The 22,921-nt window shown below is 42.7% G+C and overlaps 1 protein-coding gene across 1 annotated transcript in view; it reads right to left on the reverse strand.

The window, feature by feature from the left end:
* RETSAT (retinol saturase) overlaps positions 1 to 18,541 on the reverse strand; it is a 59,037-nt gene extending 40,496 nt beyond the window's left edge. The window contains exons 1-4 of the mRNA XM_089692472.1: positions 18,323 to 18,541; positions 12,770 to 12,952; positions 12,008 to 12,249; positions 7,435 to 7,636 (exon numbers count right to left, since the gene is read on the reverse strand). Of these exons, the coding sequence (XP_089548598.1) occupies positions 7,435 to 7,636; positions 12,008 to 12,249; positions 12,770 to 12,952; positions 18,323 to 18,479 (784 nt within the window). The 5' untranslated portion in view covers positions 18,480 to 18,541. The remainder of the gene's footprint in view (positions 1 to 7,434; positions 7,637 to 12,007; positions 12,250 to 12,769; positions 12,953 to 18,322) is intronic.
* Positions 18,542 to 22,921: the final 4,380 nt, after the last annotated feature.

Consider the following 22,921-nt stretch of genomic DNA (forward strand, 5'->3'; position numbering starts at 1 on the left):
CAAGATGCAGCCTATCACTGATCAGACTGCAGCACTCACCACCAGCCACACCTGAATTCCCATTCAGCTTCTTGCTTCTAACATTTCACATTGGTTTTTATTTGCCTGCCCTGTAATTAATATACTGATCATCTACACATCATAGCTGTGCCCTTTAAATTCTTACATTCTATGCAATGTTAAATCTTTAGGGTCCATTCACACCTCAACGTCTGCGTCAAGTGAAGGTAAATGCACATGCTTCGATGTGCACGGGCATGCTGCTTTGTGTTTTAACATGCACAGTGTTACACTTTATTACTTTAACTTCAGGAAGAATAATTTTTTGGTGGAAACTTCATGAGACTGTTTTGATTCTTGCATTTAGGCTAGGTTCACATATGTGCGGGTGGTGCCGCTGGGGATCTGCACAAAAATCCATGCAGCCGCACCACCCGCACAGAAGAATGCGGACCCGTGGGCGGGTGCCATTAATTCTAATGGCACGTCGCCCGCACTGGAAATTGCAACCGTACTGCAAACCGAAGTTCCCGTACGGGCTGAGTTTTCAGAAGTGCAGAGACTTCTTTTCTGTGTGTCCCGGGGCACTGCAGTCCATTCAAATGACTGTGCTCTCATGCCCACGCAAAACCTGGACCGCAGGAATGCACATATGTGAACCAGGGATTAGGTGTGGTTCAGTGTGCGTAGACGTGTTGCATTGTGCTGCAAAAAGTAGGGCCTGTTCTACTTTTTCCAAAACAGGGCAGAGCATATTTGCATGAGCCACTAGCCTCATACTAGTGTATTGAAATACACTGCTTTTACCAAGTATATGTGCTGGCATGAGTTGATCAATGTATGCCAGCACATGTGGCTTGAGCTGACCCTCAATAATGTAAAACAATAGGCACTACGTTACAGGTAAAGTGGTAAAGAAGGCCATTGCTTTTGCTTCTGATGTACGCTACACCCCCAATATTCTATATCCTTTACAATAAAAAAACTATTGTATGAGGATTTAATTCTTCATCTCAGATCAGATTTATGCACACCTCTTTATACAAGTTGTTTAAAAGTATAGATGAGCAACCAATTTGGACCCAGTTTTGCTTGATCAGAGATTTTGCAAATGGACAAAGTAAATGGGTGCTCGGTCGAGTTGAATCTCTGACAGCAGTGTTATGTGGAACATTTAGCAGCACTATTACTACCGCTGTTTAGTCCTCATGCACACTAGACATTTTTACAGCTGCTGTTTTTGGCTTCTGGTGTATTTTTCTACAGTCAGTAAACTCCCCAGCATTTTATCCTATGTGTCCATGCACACATAGGCTTTAATCAGAATTTTGTAGCGGGAGCGTTTTCTGGCTGGAAAAAAACCCCAGAACTAGTAGGTTTCAAGAGGAGTTCTTTAGCTGTAAAAACGCTCTAACGCTGATAAAAGCTGAAAAACACAGCTATCCGGCGTTTATGACCGGTTTTGAGTCTGAAGATTTTGTGAGAGTATAACTGCTAAAAAATGCTGAAAAATACTAAAAAAAATAAATAAAAAAAAAATGCTGAAAAAAGCTAATGCAGAAAAGCTAAAAAACGCAAAAAAAATAATTTTTATCACAGCATTCTACAGCTAACGCTACTGGGGATTTTATAATGTCCAGTGTGCATGAGGTCTTAGTGACAGCTTTCCCCCTGGCTGGTTGTTAGGAAGCAGGTAGATGCTGGCATTCTAACAGGCTGAGTGCTTTTCAGCTGTCAGCCTGGAAGGGAAAAAAAAAAAATACATAACAGCTGGGCGCTGTCATTTACAAACAATTTAAAAAGTTAAAACCCACAAGTTTTAACAGTTTTGCTGTAGCAGGGTATATATTATCTTGTAGAGATCCCACTTCACAAGAAAATTCAGGGCAACCCTCCCAGGCAAGATATTTAAAAGGAGTTTAGCATTTTTATGTTGCCCTTTAAGCATTATTAAAACCGCTCCCCATTTGTACGATTTCAATAAATGCAACTATTTAAAAAAAAAAAAAACAGCTCCCCACGAAACAGAATTTTTAAAACATTTATTTACCATTGGAGTGTGTTCTCTAGGAAAGTATCCAGGTCCCCAAAGCCATTTGTTTGACAACCCCTTGCCCTTAACTATTAGCCTAGAAAATAGTCATTACTGTTTTTAACATCCTACCCCCATTGAGTTCACCTTTTGGACAAAAATAATGAATGTGCATTTTTTTGCAGGTAAAAAAAAAAAAGTGCATTCATTATTTTTGTCCAAAGGAGCCTATAAAGCATTGCACCAGCGATCAGTAGATCACTGATGCCATGCAGGTCTCCTGCAGACCTGTCAGAATATCTGCTAGCCGTATGGGATTTTCGGTCAAGCAGATATTCTAACAGGAAGCTGCAATGAACTACCACGACGCTCCACAGCGTCGTGGTAGTTCATTGAAAACTACAAGCCCACAGCCGCTAAGGGTGCCTGGACTTGTAGGCACTTATTCACAGAACACTGAATGAGTGATGGGGCCATGTGGGTGGAGCGCTGTTTTCAAATCTGTCAGATAGTACAGAGAAACTTCTCCCTCTATTATCTGTCAGAGAGAGGGGGGGTGGGCGTGGCTTCGGCTATGAGAACATGTTACATGTTCCACCCTAAAAACAGGTGGAACATGTAACCTGTCCCAAAGGTAAACTTATCCTTTAAATAGGGTTCAGATTTAGCACCTGAACATCACCAATTTTTCACCAGTAATTAACCTGCCTCGAACTGAGCCCAGGCACATAGGCTATGGTATTGTTTATAGCAGGGGTCTCCAAACTTTTTAACTACTTGCCCTCCACAGAGGACTTAACCCCCTTCCTGACCAGGCCATTTTTTGCATTACGGCGCTGCGCTACTTTAACTGACAATTGCGCGGCCATGCAACGCTGCACCCAAATGAAATTCACATCCTTTTTTCCCTACGAATTGAGCTTTCTTTCGGTGGTATTTGATTGCCTGTGCAGTTTTTATTTTTTTTGCGCTATAAGCAAAAAAAGACCGAAAATTTTGAGAAAAAAAATATTTTGGACTTTTTGCTATTAAACATTTCCAGTAAAAAACTGAAAAAAATCAAATTTCGTCATAAATTTAGGCCAAAATGTATTCTGCGACATGTCTGCTAAAAAAAAAATCCTGATACATGTAAATTAATTGGATTACGTGAAAGTTATAGTGTTTACAAATGGTGGTATAGATAATGGGATTTTTTTGACACTGGGGGGAACTAACTTGGTGTCACTGACACCCCAGTGACCCCAATACAGTGCTCAGTGCTAGAAAAAAAAAAGCACCGACACTGTACTAATAGCACTGGGCAGGAAGGGGTTAATGTGAGGGGTGATTAAAGGGTTAACTGTGTGCTGGGAGTGTTTTACTAGGGGGCGGGGGGTATGTTCTTCACTGTAAGCACACCAATCGGGATGGCTGTACTGTGCATAGCCACCCGGAGCAGCGTGGTTGAGCTGAAAGGGAGGAAGGTTGTTTGTAAACAAAACAATCTTCCTCCCTATCGGAGATGATAGGTAATAACTGGGCGCTGGTGGGTAATTACCGGCCGGGACCCGGTGATTGACATCTGCAGCTGCGAATGGTGGCGCGGCTAGGCCTCCTACGCCCCCTATATATATATATATATATATATATATATATATATACATACATACACACACGTGATTCTGCTCACCGGGGCCGCCCTGTAGTAGTATATGTGTTATAGGGCGGTCCTTAAGAGGTTAAAGAAAGGGACAATTTACTCTCCTTCAGACATTAGAGGGGCTGTACTGTGCCCAGTGGGAGTAAACAATACCTGTTCTTTGGTATTAGGGGGAGAAATAGTTGGTGTTGTTGGGAGGAACAGTGCTCCATTTTTGTTGTCAGTAGAAAAAATGATGCCCCATCATAGGTGTCAGTTGAAGGAATAGTGCCCCATTGTTGATGTCAGTGGTAGGAATTATGCCCCATTGTTCATGTCAATGGCAGGAATAATGCTTCAAGGGCCAGATAAAGGCAAGCAAAGGGCCACATTTTGGAGACCTCTGGTTTACAGCAACAGATCAAGCCATAAAACTAAACTCTGTGCAATTATATAAAACACACAAAGTAATGCAATTCTGAATTCACTGATACATCATCATCTTAGTGTATTTTTCTAAATACAAGCAATACTTGAATCTGATCTGGTATCAACCTTTTGTAAAACCCAGCACAACAGAGCTCAAAGAAGGGAAGGGAATAGCAGCACAGGGAAAGAGTAGTGACATGACCGCATCAGTCTGCTGCTTCTCCTTTTACACTCCAGTCACAAGCTGGAGGGAGGGAGGACAACACCTGCAAGTAAAAGTAATACTGCAGCAGAGAAAAATGAGGTCTCCTGTCCCATCAGGGAGGTCTTTGAGGCAGAGCTGTGTAAATCTCAGGACTGGATGGAGAGAAATACAAATCCTGCGGCAGGTAAAACCGATCCCTTATACAGTATGTATTTCACACCACACTCCATTTGTCCTTTCCTCCATTTTTTTTTCTTTTTTTTTTATAAATGAAGTTTATTGTATTTCAAACTTCTCAGCACAGTTATCATATCAGAGTTCCACCTTTTGTCTATCCCTGATATGCTTTATAAGTGAATATGACTCATGTGGCTATACAGATATCAAGCTGTAGTGCATATTTTCCCAGGCAATGAAGAACAATGTAGTGTGTATTTATTCTTCAGGCACTGAGAACAATTAAGGTCTATGGACAGGGCAGGGCCGTCTAATGCGGGACAAAAGGGGCAGCTGGCCCAGACCCATTCATTGTCCGCACTGCCCGCAAATAGTTGGTAAGTGGAGTTAGCTACCAATCAGGAGATGAGGGCAGAATTGAATGTTGGGGGTGCTAGTGATTGGTTGGGTTTTATGTCTGCAGTCTGTCTGTGTGGTGTTTGGCCAGCTCAATAAGGTAAACCTTGTCCGGGAAAAGTGCCTGTCAGGAACAGTCAGACCGACCCCTCTCCCTCACCATGTCCTACAAGCTGCAGACCATCAGCTCGCTGAAGAACTTCTTAGCTGGAGGGTTTGTCGGGGTGTGTCTGGTGCTCGTCTGACATCCTCTGGACACCAGGAAGATGAGACCACTGGGGATGGGGGGTGTCAATGCAGGGGTTCTGTGTAATGATGGGGGTACTATGGAGGGGTTTTGATGGTACATATATTTTTTGATAGATTAGGTTTTCAATAAAGATTAAATAAGCAAGTTTATTTTTAATTGTTGTTGGGAGGCTAGGACCCTTCAATTCCTGACTTTCAGTGATTTCCACATCCAATAAAGTAGTGAGCATATAGCTTAAAAAACAGTATGAGTATTCAGTGAGAAGCTGGAAGCTTTAAGCTATGCGCTCCACCATACTTCATGAAGGAGCCCAAGAAAAATATGTGCCCATGGTCCAATCAATATTAAAGATAACCCTGGGGCAGGGAATGTGTTCTAGGCATATCTTGCATACCTCCTAACAGTCCTGGATTCTGCAGCACTGTCCCAGATTTTCATACAATTCCCACAACAACCCCACTGTCCACATCACTATTCTGCACAGCCGGTATGGGGCAGAAAAGAAATTATAGTGGAGGTCAAATAAACAGCAGCTGGTCCACAATTTACAAAGTGTACTTCAGCCAGTCAGGAGGTTCTGGCGCTGCCATGTGACAGCATCACCCCTTTTGTGACTGGCTGCAGTTCCAGAACCACTAAATGGTTACAAGTTAGAATGATGAAGTACACTTACTAAACTATCCCCCCATACTTACCTGAGCTTGATCTCAATCCATTGATACGCATGAGAGCAGTGGCTCTCTTGGCTTTCTCTCCTAATTGGCTCCTGCTGTTGTCAATCACAACCAGCGAGGAGTGGTTGGATGTGGGGCAAGCCATGCTGTGTGTTACAGTGGTAGTAAACCGCAGCTATAAAACTTTTATATATATATATATATATATATATATATATATATATATATATATCCTCCAAGGTAATGTCATAATATGCTAGTACGCATCACATACTAGCACACTATGAAGGACTTACCTTAAAACAAAACCCTCCAGCAGTGCACTGTCACCACTGCAGAGGCTTCCATCTTCACCCGGTCTTCCTTCTGAGTTCACGAGCTCAGGCCATCTGACTGGCCAGCCTGCAATGACATCACTCCTGCGCATGTGCACGGGAGTCCTGGGCCATGGTACGGGTATGCTGTTCCTTCAGAGCACATGTGCCGGCTCTCAAAAAGAGTGAATATCTCATGCAAGTTTAGGAGATATTCATTTTACCTAGAGGTAAGCTGTATTATAAGCTTACCTGTAGGTAAAAAAAGTATTAAAAAAAGTTTATTACCACTATGGACATAGAGCGGGGCATTCGGTAGGGGGGAGGGTAGAAGCCAGGAGCACTGGAACCCAAGAAGAGGAGGATTGGGGCTGGTCTGTGCAAAACCACTGCACAGAGCAGGTAAGTATAACAGGTTTTTTATTTAGAAAAAAAAAAGTCATAGGTTTACAATCACTTTAAGGAATACAGACTGTACAGTGTATATGCTATAGAGGTTTAGACTATTTAACCATGCTCATTTAAGCCACGCCTAATATTTAGCACAATTTAGCCATACCTACTTTCACCATGACATGCTCCATGCACCACACATATTCTCTGTCTCAGGGTGTCCCTCATTCTTAAGTTACAAAGTTGGAAGGTATTCATTCTGTGTCAAGTATATTTTTCTTTTGTAAAAAGAACTAGTATAATGTACTATTGTATGTTTTCTGCTGTGTATGCAGAGCTACTTCATAGTGGATCCAACTACCAAATTAAGAAACAAAAAAAAAAAAAAAATTTAATGGTTCCTATAAGGAGATTTCTGACTCCTCTAAGCATCCTTTGCATCCACCAAGACACGTCCAAAGAGGGACAAAAAAGGGGAAAAAAATAAATAGAAAAAAAAGTAAAATTGTAAATTGGAGTGTTGAGTTGGCCCCTCATTCCCTGCTGCCTTAGGCCAGCCAGAGACAGTTTGAATGTTGGCCATTTCAGCAGGAACCGGCTGAGAGTCAAACCATGTATGCTCATGCTGAATGTACCAAGTTGATTGATCGATCAACTTGGGTACAACCTGCCTACCGGATTAACTTGTGATTTTCACTAGCGGCTGCTTTAGCCCTAGCAATAATCACTGTCTTCTCCTGACAGGTACAGCTTCCCCTGCAAGTAGAAGACAATAGTTTGGCAGGAGGGATTCCCCTGTCAGCACTGTTTGTGCAACCCGTGGTTGCAGGAAAGAAATGGCCTGCCTTAGACTCATGAACAGTGTTTTCAGTAATGCGGTCCTGTATTTTAATGCCTTCCTGTTCTCCATGTTCACAGTTTCAGTTGTTTGTTGCATACATACCATAGGTGCCAAAGATGTAGCTAAACACAGCTTGCAGCTCCTTATTCTTGGTGAACTCGCTGACAACCTCTGTTACACTGCGAGAAGCATAGCGGAAGAATGGGGACAACAACTTCACCAGGCCAGTTCTGCACAAGAAGAGGGCAATCGGCAAAGGCAAGTACTTCAGGACACCCAAGTCACTAACACGATGAGCAACTTTCTGCAATGAAAAAATGCAATTAATATACCCTGTCTGTATTGGCACTTGCAAGTGCATGTAAAGTTCATACTCAGAAAACATCATATTCATTATATATATATATAATAATTACCCATATACAACTGTAATAGTATTCTGCGTTCAACGTATGTGTAAACCCTCACTGTGTAAAACAACCATTCAGTTTATGAATAGAAATGAAAGGCAAAACATCAATATTATCAATATTTTTTTTCTGCTGTTTCATAAGCAATACCATTTAGGCGCCGTATGCAGATGAAAACAGAGCTGGGAGAGGAGAACAGCAACCCACTGATCTTCCCAGTGAATAGCTGTGTGTGTGGGGGCAGAAACCTGTTCATTATAGGAGAGCACACTGAGTTTGCAACACATCTAAAGAACTGACCACGCTGTGCTCTCTTGCCTAGTGTGGTCAGTTTTTAATAGGATAGCAGGGAGACTGGCAGGAACACCAGGGATATCACACAAAGGAAGCAATACAAAGAGAACAGGATACCTTTTCATGGTAGAGTAGAAACGTGTCAGGAATATGAAATGTTGTGTTTACATACTCTTGAAGGCCAAATAAATCACAAAAAAGCAGATTTTTGCTCCTCACATTCACATCGAGGAATAGACTCTTTGGGTATTCAAGCTAAGGTGGTATTGGTGTTGTAATCCTATGTCAAATAAAAACTATATCATTTGCCATCATCACATTTTTAAAAATGAGCTGATATAATTTCATAAAACGTATAATTGGTGTAGCCTCTGACAAATTGCACTAACTAGTCAGAGTTCCCATCAATGTTGACTCTTATGCAGGCCATACATGGGTCGAATTCTGAACGATTTTTCGTCCGAAAATCGAAAACGTCGTTTGCTCAGTAATCCGATGGTGCCATCAATGATTTCGAAAATCGTCTGACCAAGTCATAAAGTTCACCCCATATAGCAGGCGAAACTTCTGTTCCTTCCAGGTCATGGCTCATGCGCCTTTTCTTTTTTGGAAAAACGACAGTACGATTTGACCATCATTGAGTCGAAAATCGGTCATTTTTCATGAATTTTCCAACATGCCCAATCACCAAAAAGGGGAGGAACCACGATAATCGGCTGGTGCCATTGACCCACTAACAGAGCGAAAATCGGCCGATTATTCTTAGGTCCGATTTTCGGACCAAAAATCGGTTGAATTTCGACCCATGTATGGCCGACATTAGTACAAAAAAGGTTTTAAATTTCCCACAGTGGTCAGGGCCAAGAAGGCCCAACAAGTACCTAGGCCTGGTCATGAAGGCAACCAGAGTCATTCCAGGGAAAGATGAGGCGTAAGAGTGAGCAAGATCTTATCCATAGTCCTACTGTTCCTATTTAATAATAATAGTATTACACATTTCCTGACATAAAATATGGGCATTAAACATTACTGACATCCAAGATTACCAGTATAATTCTTTTTTGTGATTCTTGAAATATACAGTGTGAACTTGGGCATATTATATACATTTGCGTTTACATTATGCGTTATTGCGTTTGTGTATACATTTATGGGACTATTCTTGGTACGACCAGTTTCCAAATGGCCAACAAACACATACTCTCAATCTTATACACACAGCCTCTTGTTCATGAACAGCAAACTGTGACTGTAGATTAGTCCATTTTCTCTGTCACGGAGCGGCACTTAGTATGTGGAATTTTACCACTGAAGTTTATTTAGAATGTATTGATAAAAGTGAATAGCAGGACGTCTCCCAACATCCCGTGGGAATTTCAGCACAAAGTCATCTAAAGAAGGTGTGGACCTTATTTATCAGCGATCTTTATTATGGTGTGTTTAATTGCTCTAAGATTCACATTTTTTTTCTCTGCTATTCCCTACAGAAAGTTTTGTGTAAGTATTTCAAGCAGTTTTCAATAAAAATACTCAGATAAATTAGTATTAATGCAAAAAGGAACACAGCAGGGCGCCAGGTCAGTGAGAGTAAAAACAGTAGAACTTTATTCAAAGAGCACTTACATTTAAAACTTCCACAGTCAGTGTCCTGAGTCAGTACAATATACAGAGACAGCCAGGGGCGGACTGACCATTCAAGCACTCGGGCCCCATTAAATGCCCCTGGTACCTTTTATAGGCTTTTTTGGGTGTGTTTTGAGTGTGGGCAAGGACGCAGGGGCCCCATGATCCCCAATTGCCTGGGGGCCCCATGAGTTGTCAGTCCGCTCCTGGAGACAGCTCTCTCCAGGGTGGTGGAGCCGACTTGATGAAGGAGGTGGAGCCAGTGGTGTATTTAGGTTTTGTGCTGCCCTAGGCAACACAACAATCGTCTACACACATGGACACCGATCAACACAAACCCCCATTCCCCCTCCCATGGAGAGAGAATGACATTGACCAACAACAACCCTGCACCCCACCTGGGAGAGCCTTCCAATACCCCCCTCGGCGATAGAAATACACTCATCTTCACAGCTCTTCACATCCCCGGGAGTGAGAGCCAGGCTCTACATACACCATCAAACAGGTCGCAGCCTCTCTTGGATCCCACCTGGTTCCCATGATGCACATGTCCCTTCTTTCATGCCTTCTTCTAGGGGGAGGTGCTGCCCTCCTGAAAAATGCTGCCCTAGGCAAGTGCCTTGTTTGCCTTGTGGCAAATACACCCCTGGGCGGAGCCTCAGAAACACGTTGTGGCCAGCTCACCTGTCTCTCACGGTACCTGTCAGTTAACCCGGCCATCTGGCGGGATCTCACAAGGAGATGCCGTGGACTTCCATCTCCAGTGGGTCACTTTTTATGCCCTGTAGTGATTGTCGGCTCCACCACCCTGGAGAGAGCGGTCTCTGCACATTGTACTGACTGAGAACGCTGACCGTGGAGGTTTTAAATGTAAGTGCTCTTTGAATAAAGTCCACTGTTTTTACTCACGCTGACCTGGTGCCCTGCTGTGTTCCTTTTGCATATTTACTGAGGGATTCCCCACATCCTTGGCGAGGTGCCGGTGATTGTGTGTGCCTTAGCACATTTCCTCAATCAACTACCACCTGGAAGGAGTGTTTAACTGACAAACGCTGATTCTTGCACATTTGCTAGTTTTGTTACATTGTATCCTGTGACATTTGTTACTTATTTGCCTTCTTATGTGGATCCTTTATTTGTTCAGCATTCACAATTATATTCCACAATCATTAGAGCGCCGGATATGCTTGTAATTTTTACAAGGTGTCATATAAATTAGTACTAATGCCCGATCTACACTAGTGTGGGCCGCATGGCCCGCGTTTGCACCGGCATAGCAGCCCATTCATTTGAATGGGCTGTTGTGCACACATTTCACGCAAGGAAAAAGGTGCATGCACCTTTTCTGAAACGCATCCGCATGGAAACCACATGGTCTTTTTTTTTGCATCGATTCCCGCACCCGCAACTAGCCTGCAGCAAGAGGGCTAGTGTGAACCTAGCCTAAAAGACAGGTCAAACTCAGATGAACATATTCCCATTGTGACAGTGCTAGGCTCTGCCATGATGTTAGAAAAGGTAAATGGCACACAGGGTTCTCTCAGATGCAGATTGAGGGGCTCTAGAATATGTGTTCAGAGTGGAGAAAATTGAGTTTTCAGTTTTCTCCAGGTTTTGTACTTTCTGCATTGGGTTCTGGAGTCCAGAGGCTTCAAAGAGTTTTGGGAGGGAAGAAACCTCTAAACCTATGTCCAGGTCTTGCCAGAGACAAGGAGGCCGTGTGTGCACAATGATTATAATCAAGGACCTAGCAGTGATTCAGGGCTCCACACAGCAAACAGGAGGTCAACTGCACAGTGGTCAGGGCGTATGCCAGAGCATCAGGGGCTGTGAGACAGGTACAGAGTGTTGCATGTGAGCTCAGCAGTGCTGAAAGACTGTTTGAGGGGCCAGACAAAGGCCTAAGCTTTAGACTTGAGCAGCGGTACTGCAAGAAGGCTTAATAATTTGCTTTTGTATATTAAATTGTTGTTGAAAACCCCTGCAAGGGTAACACTAAAGTAACTTTTGAACTCATACTCTTCCTTTTTTTAAAAGTGGGCCATCAAGCCCTGAAACATTGTTTCCTAGCTGGATGAACTGACTGGAAAACACTACAAAACCCTGCAATATCACACCATCTACAATCTATATCAGCATGATGCCCAGTGTGAATAGAATGTTAATTTACACCTCATTTAATAGCTAAGGGTATGATGCTCTGCATACTTCTAGCTGTTGGATCTCCTCTGTCACTTACAACCTTCCATGACTAGGCAATAATAGAAATGCTGAGTCATGTAAATAACCAATGTGTGTATATGCGGTCACAGTCAATTACCAAGGACACTGGATCTCAGGACACATACCTTAACGAGCTTCATAAAATTTTCAATGGCCTTTTCCTCTCCCGGAAAAGCCTTTTTCAGCTCATCAATATAGGTCTGCATGCCAGCGTACATATTATATCGACGGCCATTTGTTACATCCCCAATTAGTACCACATCAAATGGGTCGTCCATTGGTGACCACTGCAACTGACCATCTGTCAGCTGATCCACCAATATCCGAAATGGTGACCGTTCATTGAGCTGACCAATGTAGTGTATTCCTGAGGGATAGAAAGCAATGTCAGACACATGTCAGACTTTCACCTAGAACAATAAAAGATATAAAAAGTGCCCATTCACTACATGGTCACCAAAAAAACAGCTGAGATTTCTGGCTTTTGACTTAAACATGCCATTTGTGGCAGATCTCTCTTGTTTGAGCAGCAGAGATTTCTAAGGACTCTTAAAAAGTTTAAAGATAGCATCATTATTATCCCTTGGCATATACGTGTTAACACAATTCTCATATGAAAATGAGATCACGATTGCCTGATTTAGCCATTTACAGCAGAACTGGGCAATAGTCCTTATTTTGAGTCTCTTACAGATCCCAGCAGCCACTGTTTGAAAAGAACTATCAATAGGCACGTCAACCAATTACATTTTCACCATTCCCCTCCTCAACAGTTTCCTCTATCTTCCGTATCAAATGAAATAAATTTGCCTGTACAGTCAAGATAAGCATGCAGATTTATGGCTCCATGTGACCGCTAAACCCAACAACCCCATCCTCACACTCACCCACATCAAACTCATAGCCTTTCTCATTGAAAGTATGGCAGCAGCCTCCTAGTTTTCCAAGCTGTTCAAGGACCAGCACCCGTTTTCCAGCCCTGGCAAGTAGTGCAGCCACTCCTTGTCCTCCAATTCCACTTCCGATAACAATGGCATCCAGTTTCTCTGGTACTTTTTCAGTAGAGAAAACTGCATAAAAGAAAACACAAAAAAATGTAATGAAATAAAAAAAAATTAGGGCGAGGGAAGGACAGAAAAATCTGTGGACGTCTTCAGTTATTTGTTTACCAAGGCATTCATACTGTATTTACCCACTTGGCCTCCGGAAGGTTTTACCTCCTTCATGACCAGGGCTTTTTTGCTATTCAACACTATGTTTAATTTAGCTGACAATTGTTCAGTCATGCAACATCGTACCCAAGTATATTTTTATAATTTTTTTTTCACACAAATAGAGCTTTCTTTTGGTTGTATTTGATCACTACTGTTTTTATTTGTTATTATATAAAAGGAAAATTTTGGAAAAATTATAGTTTATACTTTTGATTATAAAATACTGTATATCCAAAAAATAAAAAAAAAAACCCAAAAAACCAAAACAAAAAAACAAACATTTCTTCATAAATTTAGGCCAAAATATATTCTGGTACATGTCTAGTAAAGGCTACAGAGCTTGGCTTTGGATACTTGGTCCCCTTGCCATGTCTTCAACCAAATCGCTCTTCTTGCCGTATTTAACAGGGCGGTAGATCTAGCTGTCAATTTGATAGTTTCCACTGAAGCGTCCACCATGAAGGCTACTGCTTTAGATAGCACCAGGAGAGATTTAAGAATCTGCTCCACCAATGTACCCTTCACCAGGTGGGCTTTTAGTTGGGACAACCATACATCAAGTGTGCAGGCCATGCAAGTTGTAGCCAATCTTGGCCTGAAGTTCGCTGCACAGGCCTCCCATGCTCGCTTGAGGTATCCCTCCACCTTGCAGTTCATAGGGTCCTTCAGTGCTCCCCCATCATCAAAGGACAGGTCAGATTTCCTAGATACCTTGGCCAAGGATGCGTCCAGCCGAGGGCATTTTTTCCATAAGTCAGAGTCCTCCTCCTTAAATGGGAATCTCCTTTTTCTATTGTTTGGAAGAAAGGCTCTCTTTTTTGGTTCCCGCCATTTCCTTAAAATGGTTTCCTTCAGTGTGGAATGTACTGGGAAATTGCAGACTTGCTTCTTCTGGAGCCCCACATAAAGTTGATTGTGGAGTGTGGGCACCTTTTCTTTTTCCTCAAACCCCAGTGTATCATGAATAGCCTTTAACACCTCCTCTGTCTCTTCTGTGAGGAATAAAAACTTCTGTGCTTTTTCTTCTCAGATTTCCCTTTCTTAGGATTCCTGTCTAGCTTGAGGAAACTGAGGGTCCATCACTGGTTTGCCCTTTTTAACTATTGTGGATCATGTGTTTCCTGTCTAGGTGGAAGGAGCTTATCTCTCGAGTAGCTGTCCTGGAAGATGATTAGGGAAAATCCTTATATTAAGTGTATATTAACTGGTTTGTGCGAACGTTATAGCATCTATAAACTATGGTGTATATACTGAAATTAATGCAGCTATAGGCGCTATTCTTGCAATGACAGTGTTCAACAACTTATATTGTGACTGTGATAGTGTTGTGGGTAATCTGGTGCTAACAGACACTGGCTGGGAGGGACACTAACTGATGTCGCTAGTCACAGTGATACAGTGATCAGTGCTTATACTGTACACTGTACTGACACTGGCTGGGAAGGGGTTAACATCAAGGGGTTACCTGTGTGCCTAACAAGTGTAATGTGTGTAATATGTGCTGCTTTTACTTACAGATCTGGCTGTTTTTTTTTCTCCCAGCTCTTCGGGGAGAAGAAACAGCCAGATCATTGTTCTGTTTACATAGTGTTCTATGTGTTTGTAAACACAGAACTCTGTGCTATGATTGGACACAGCCGATCAGCATGATTCAGCTGAAATCATTGGCTGATAAACTCATGCTGTATCCAATTTATAAACATCCAGAACTCCATGTAAACAGAACAGAGATCTGGCTGAACCCGGAAGCAGGTGGCAACGTACATGTAAATTGCCAAGCCTGCAGCTGCCTCCCACTTGTGGTAGATTTATTGTGAGTGGGCGGAGAACAGTTAATATGGGATTGGTTTAGGTGAGGGCTCCTTACATGGCTGAACATACAGGATGCTTGTGTGCACTTGGGAGGTGCCAATGTGGAATTTTGGTACGTTGAGTTGTTTCCTTTTTTTTGTGCAAATTTATTGTAAATTCACAAAGCGGTAGATTACGTTGCACTAGGGTGCATTAAAATAAACACCGCATGCAGTACTTTTTTCATTGCACACTACGGCACCTCGGTGGCATGAGCTGGCATGGTAAGGAACAAGGCTTTTTCCCAGCATATTGCAAAAAAAAAGGTAGCATATTAGTTACTAGTCCTTAGAGGAGGTGCCTGCATTAGTTTCTTTTGTTGAGTTTATTCCCCTTTATTTTCGCTTGGTCATCCTGCACATAACATACTTCTGGGTGGCTACATTCACCTTCCCCCTATCTATAGAAGGAGCTATGGAGGTCACTAGGAAAGATACAAATCCAAACCTGTCTGAGCTATTCTGCTGGAAAGCTATGATTGGACAGCCAATCATAGGTGGTGTAGGCATTCCCTACCCTGTAGCTGCATGTATGCAAGGGGCGTAATGATTGGCTGTCAGCTTTTAAGGCTTCCTGGCAGGATAGCTCAGAAAGGTTTGGAAACACCCTAAGCTCATTCGTAGTGGTCACCCAGGCTGGACTTCAAACAAGCATGTCTTTGTTCATTTCTGTTATATGTGGAGTGATGGGACTAGTAGTTTGCATAAGAACAAAAAATTGTTTGCGCTTCCAGATTTTCTCACAGGAGGCAAAAGGACAGTGCACTTCTGGCAAGATCAACATATACTTTCTGTATGTGTTAAAATGTTTTCAGGCTGAAAAATGAAAGCTAGGGGCTCATTCGCATGGATGCAGAAAGCTGAACACCATGAAAAATGAGTATCTCTGTGCCTGAAATTGACAGGTGTTCACATACAAATAAATGGCAGGCTGTATAATTGTAACTACCCATCCAATCTTTTGCATGTGTAGGGTCAGGTGAGTGGCCCTGAAAACTGTCCAGCAGTACACATTCATGCCTGTGCACAAGTGAACACTGGGATGTGCTGTTACCAGCCTGTCATTGTTACAGGTGGCAGTACACAAACAACTGTCACTTCCGGGTACAGGGATTTGCTCGTTTTTTCGAATCTGTGTGTTTTTGCGAATGAGTCTTAATGCAACCATGATACCCCAGAACTGATAAGTGACAATATATTACATTTTTGTTCTTGGGTTGGGTTGTGTGACCTTTATTTAAGGAGTGCCAGTGATTACCTCCATTTACTATACAGAATTCCAAAGTATGAAACAGAGAAAAGGAAATATCTGTGATATGTACCGTGAGACAATCATAAATGAGTTTTACGTACCTTAAGTTCTTAGTCTTAAAGCAGCATTAAACCCAAGACCAAAAATGTTATATATTGCAGCTCACCAATCATTAGATGTTGTGACTGCGTTAGTTTTCTTTTTTAGGGCCTGTTCACATCACAAACAAAAAAAAAACTACAAAAAAGTTTACACCACACTCTGTTCCAGTATGGTTCTGTGCAGAAAAAATGCAGCATGTTCTACTTTTTTTTCTGCACCGGAAACTGACTGCACTGGTGTGAACTAGGGCTATTGGAATACATGGAAAACACTGTGCAGTAATTTTTGATGCACTGGACTGCATTTAGTGTGAACTAGTCCTTAGGCTCTTTTCCCTGGTGATCTGGCCAGTAACACACCTCGTAAACACTAAACATATTGAAGCCAAACTGCAACGAAGGCTCAATTCACACTGCTGCGACTTGGGATCTGACTTGTGAGACCCCAAGTCGCATAATATGTGAAATCCCATGTTAGTTAATAAGAGCACTACTGAAGTTGCTCCGACTTTAGACAAGGTTCCTGTACTACTTCAAGGCGACTTCCATCTGACTTGCCCCTAGAATTTAATGGAAGTTGCCTCTAAGTTGGATCCTCATCTATATTGATGTAATTTGAATCTGACATTAAATTCTCATTGGCCATAGGCAAAGTCACATGGCATGAAAGCCGCTTCAAAATCACATCAAACTAGTACATCCAGTTGCCAGTAAATTTCCAGGAAGTCGCCTGGCAAAGTTGCACCGAAAGTCACGTGACTTTCAGGTTGCAGTACTGTAAACCAAGCCTCATACTTTTAGAACATTAGTTCACCTTTTGAAAGAAAAAAAAAAAGGTAAATTTTTTTATTTTGCATTTTTTTTTTATTTTTCAAAGAAGCTTGCAAAGCATTACACCTGTGATCAGCATGTCATGGGTGCAATGTCGAGCTCCTGGATAGCTGTCAGTCCGTACAGGTTGGCAGTTACAATTCATCTCACAGGAGGTGACAATGATCAATGAACTTCCAGAACGCTCAGCAGCGCCCTCGTAGTTCATTGAGATCTACAAGCCATCAGCTGCAATGGCTGACTGTACTTGTAATCTATTCATTCACAGAAAACTGTGAATGAATGACATGACCATGTGGGCAGAGCCACGTTTGGCCATGCTCTTTTGAAAAAGTGACAGCACGTGTGAGGAAAAGATCCCCTGCCCACTGTCGGCAGGACCTGGAGTAAGCAGCAGTAGCTGGAACATGTTCCACGTTCCACCCTACATGTAACATATTCAAAAAGGTGAACTTATCCTTTAAGCAGTTGCAGCAACAGCAGCATCAGTTTTTTTTCTTTTAGGATAAAGGTTTTACATAAATGCTGTTTATTGTAAGCACCCCTATCAGTTGTAAATGGTTTGTCTCAACACTCTAAGTGCTACATCTTCAAGACAGCTTGTTCTGTTGAAAAAACGACAGACTTACTGGCCAGATCACCAGGTGAAAATAAAGGAAAGAAAGCCTAAAAAAGAAAAAAAATTAACATCTAAGAATTGGTAATCTGAAATATAATAAATATTTGCTTTTGTGTTTAACCTACTGAACCTCGATAATTTATATATGTTTACTTTAAAAAAAATTGGAGAAGTGAAATATTTTGCCCCGATTGCAGAAAAAGTTGATAAAGGTGAACTTGATGAATGTTCACCGTTTTGTTATTCCGCTGTCCTTGGGTCCCTACTCGTCACATGATTGGGACAAGTGCCAGACTGTTCTGTACACACCAACCCCCACAGAAAAGCATCTACTGGAACAAATGTAACAATCTGGGTAATAATAACCTACATCACAGATCAGAACACAGGAAGAGTCATTCATTTGCAGTTGATGCCTTAATTACAGAAATCCCTGACAACAGCCAATGGGGGACTATCAGGGTTATAGCACTAAAACCGGTTTAATTGATGATTAAGGTTTACTTAACAATTCAGTACAAAGGTTAAAAGATTCATTCCGGTTAAACGATCACCCTGCCCTGTTGCTCTTACCATTCTTAATCACCTTTCTCTTGGCAGCTTTATCAAACACCACCGGTCCTGGGGGTCTCCTGGTGTCCCTAGCCAAAGGATTGGGTCCTCGGCCCCCCAGCCAGGACTTGAGGATGATGAGAATGACAGCGAGCCCGAGGATCACATAGAGCCACATGCCTGCTGAATGTCTCCTGTTTGAAGCCGAGATCTGTCTTTTGTATACACACAGAATGGGCAGGACTTCCTCCTGCTCTGACTCCTCCTGTGCCTGACAGCAACAGAGGACACAGGGCACTGGGTGTAGAGAACAGATTAACTGCTTGATTGCAAGTGCCAAATGATAAAATGGACTATCTCGGCACCCAAAGGACAACACAGTCCTAGAAAACAATAAAAATTTTTATTAGCACACGAAGACTTTTTTGATCAGACATGTATATTAATCTATTCTAAAATCACAAAGATTTAACAGCTCTTAGATTGTAAGCTCCAAGGAGCAGGGCCCTCCTAACCCCCGTATCGGTTCCCATTATATTGTAAAGCTCTGAGCAAACTGTTTTTTGTTTTATAAATCCTGAATAGTAATAATAATAATAACAGCATGGTCTCATAATTCATAGAGGTTATGGTTGTTACAATTCCACCCCCGATAGGAGAAAATGTTGACTCCTCTACATGTAATCCGCGTCCTCGGGAGAAAAAGTCAAAAACTACTCTGAATAGAATCATAACAGGCAAAATAAAATATCTCATAGGGTTTCAAGTGACACATGTTACATATTGATATCTCAAAATCCACAAATAAATTGCTTATCAATGTGAGCTCATGCCAATTGGAAAAGGCCAAACAGGGGCACCAGCGTGTCTCTCCCATGGCGGCCACGAGGGGCAAAATGATAGGCACGGTGGCAGATGATTTTTTAAATTTTTTTATGTTTTTTCAGTCGCATGGGTGGTTTATCTGCCACTGTCAGGGGTGTATTTGCCACAAGGCAAACAAGGCATTTGTTTAGGGCAGTATTTTTTAGGGGGGCAGCACTGCCCCCTGGAAGAAGGGACATATGCGGCATGGGGACTAGGTGGGATCCGAGAGAGGCTGCGGGCTGCTTGATGGTGTATGCAGAGCCCGATAGTCGTTCCTGGGGATGTCCAAAGCTGTGAAGGTGAGTGTCTCTCTCTGTCACTGGGGGGGTGTTAGTGGAAGGCTCTTTCGGGTGGGGGTATGGGGCAGGGGTGTTGTTGGTCACTGGTGTTGGTCGGTGTTAGGTTCTCTCCACCGGAGAGAGGAAGCATCTGATTTTTGTGTTGCCTAGGGAAGCACAAAACCTAAATACACCACTGGACACCATGCCCATTATTTTGCCCCCTGTGGCCACAGAGGGGGAAACATACTGGTGCCCCTGTTTGGCCTTTTCCAATTGGCATAAGCTTACATGCCATGCTCTCTGGTTTTCCACAGTACACAGAACATGGAAATTCAAATATTTTGGTAAATATAAACTGCTAAACACCTTTTCTCATCAGCAGTATACAGTGAGGAACATAAATATTTGAACACCCTGCGATTTTGCAAGTTCTCCCTCTTAGAAATCATGGAGGGGTCTGAAATTCACATTGTAGGTGCATTCCCACTCTGAGAGACAGAATAAAAAAAAAATTCAGGAAATCACATTGTATGATTTGTAAAGAATTTATTTGTCTTGCACTGCTGAACATAAGTATTTGAACGCCTAAGAAACAGCAAGAATTCTGGCTCTCAAAGACCTGTTACTGTGTCTTTAAAAAGTCCACCTCTACTCCACTCATTAATCTAACTTAGTAGCACCTGTCTGAGCTCTTTAAAGACACCTGTCCACCCCACAGTCAGTCAGACACCAACTACTACCATGGGCAAGACCAAAGAGCTGTCAAAAGACACCAGAGACAAAATTGTGGACCTCCACAAGGCTGGAAAGGGCTACGGGGCAATTGCCAAGCAGCTTGGTGAAAATAGATCAACTGTTGGAGCAATTGTTAGAAAATGGAAGAAGCTAAAGACGACTGTCAGGCTCCCTCGGACTGGGGTCCATGCAAGATCTCACCTCGTGGGGTATCACTGATGATAAGAAAGGTGAGGAATCAGCCCAGAACTACAAGGGAGGAGCTGGTCAATGACATGAAGAGAGATGGGACCACAGTTTCAAAGGTGACTGTTGGTAGAACACTACGCCGTCATGGTTTCAAATCATGCATTGCACGGAAGGTTCCCCTGCTCAAGTCATCACATGTCCAGGTCCGTCTTAAGTTTGCCAATGACCATCTGGATGATCAAGAGGAGGCATGGGAGAAAGTCAAGTGGTCAGATGAGACCAAAGTAGAACTTTTTGGTCTAAACTTCACTCATTGTGTTTGGAGGAAAAAGAAGGATGAGTTGCATCCCAGGAACACCATCCCTACTGTGAAACATGGGGGTGGTAACATCATGCTTTGGGGGTACTTTTCTGTGAAGGGGACAGGACGACTGCACTGTATTAAGGAGAGGATGAATGGGGCCATTTATTGCGAGATTTTGAGCAACTACCTCCTTCCCTCAGTCAGAGCATTGAAGATGGGTCGTGGCTGGGTCTTCCAACATGACAACGACCCGAAGCACACAGCCAGGATAACCAAGGAGTGGCTCCGTAAGAAGCATATCAAGGTTCTGGAGTGGCCTAGCCAGCCTCAAGACCTAAATCCAATAGAACATCTTTGGAGGGAGCTGAAACTCTGTGTTGCTCAGCGACAGCCCCGAAACCTGACAGATCTAGAGGAGATCTGTGTGGAGGAGTGGGCCAAAATCCCTGTTGCAGTGTGTGCAAACCTGGTCAAGAACTACAGGAAACGTTTGACCTCTGTAATTGCAAACAAAGGCTTCTGTACCAAATATTAACACTGATTTTCTCAGGTGTTCAAATACGTCTGTTCAGCAGTGCAAGACAAATAAATTCTTTAAAAATCATACAATGTGATTTCCCGAATTTTTTTTTTTAATTCTGTCTCTCAGAGTGGGAATGTACCTACAATGTGAATTTCAGACCCCTCCATGATTTCTAAGTGGGAGAACTTGCAAAATCGCAGGATGTTCAAACACTTCTGTTCCTCACTGTATAGCAGTCTTGTGACTTCTATCAGTGTCCAGTCGAGCACTGGTTCAAGGTTATAGGAGGAGTTTTCATTCTCCTGTGACTGTCCCATTAGGCTACATGACCCCTGACCCTCTGTCTGGACAGTGCTGATTGGCCCTATGCTGATCACATGAACCCTCTGGGGAAAAAAAAAAACACTCTAGCCATACACACTAAACTTAGCATGTGCAGAGTAACTCCTAGAACTCTGTATCATCAGGAGAAAGATTGGGGAAAGCAAAAGAAGGGGAGGATCAGAAGAAGTCAGGATCAAACGGCCTTTTTACACAATGCGGAGGATGAACCGCTTAGGTTCCACAGTGAGTATAACAAGCATGCTTTACTGTATATGCAGACTGATTTTACTGTTGTGGGTTTAGTAACACTTTAAGCATGCTGACTTTTAATAAACACACACTTACCTGTCCCAGGGTCCAGCGATGTGCTCACCCAAGCCGTCCCTTCTCTCCCTCTTTTTTCCCTAGCTCCGGTATCTCAAGTGTGGGCACAAGGCTGTAAAAGCAATCATTTCTCCTTCTCTCTGGCTGCATTCCTGCAGCCATTGAGAAATACTGTGAGAGCTGTGATTGGTCACAGCTTATCACATGGTACAAGGCTGTTGTGAATAGCCTTGTACCATGTGACCTCTGTGATCATGCACAGATTTCACAAGTAGTAAGCAATGATGTGAGGACGTGACATCTTGTTTACTACTATTCATGTGACCACTGACTGGCCAATCAGTGATAACATGAATCGAGACCTCACATAGAGGTCCCGTACAGTGATCCCAGGGAGCGCGCACAGGCAATGGATGCGGGGGGACGTTTAGAAACATCCACCCGCAGGAGCTTCTTTTGAGGTGACAAACACGCATAGGGCAGCCCATTCAAGTAAATGGGCTACTCTATGCGACATGCAGAAACGTGAAAATCACAATGAAAAAAAAAAATCGCATAGTGGGAAGGCTCTGAGATAATGTGACCGGGGCCTTAAGTACAGTGAAGGACACTTCGGTTGCATAGGATTCATCTTGTTCACTGAATTTCTACACTTTGGTAGTGATAATATGTAGGTGAAAGGTTAGTAGTTCTTGCAAATGTGAATGGCACTAGGTAACCTCGTGGCCTTTCACCTACTTTATAGACTAACGTATGTGAGCAGTATTATGGGATGATTTTGTCAGCAGATCATCAGGCACAGAGCCAGCAGTATACTATGCAGACTATTCCCTACAAATAGATTGGACCTGCTACCATTTGACTTAGTTACTCTTCATAAAATACTTTGCTCATAAAAACACTGAACTTCAAACCTGTAATAAATAGATGGTCAGTCCGCCCTGTGAGAACAGGTAGGCATCGATAACCTGAATAAACCATTGATGTATAAATCCTGACTTCCCACCAGAGATCCTGTCCTGGACTGTGTAAGAGGGTATCCTAGTAATGTTGGGGGTACACATCCAAACCTG

This window comes from Staurois parvus, unplaced genomic scaffold (genome assembly GCF_062004578.1).
Source record: "Staurois parvus isolate SC_StPar_1 unplaced genomic scaffold, SC_StPar_1.0 ptg000586l, whole genome shotgun sequence".
Taxonomy (NCBI): Eukaryota; Metazoa; Chordata; class Amphibia; order Anura; family Ranidae; genus Staurois; species Staurois parvus.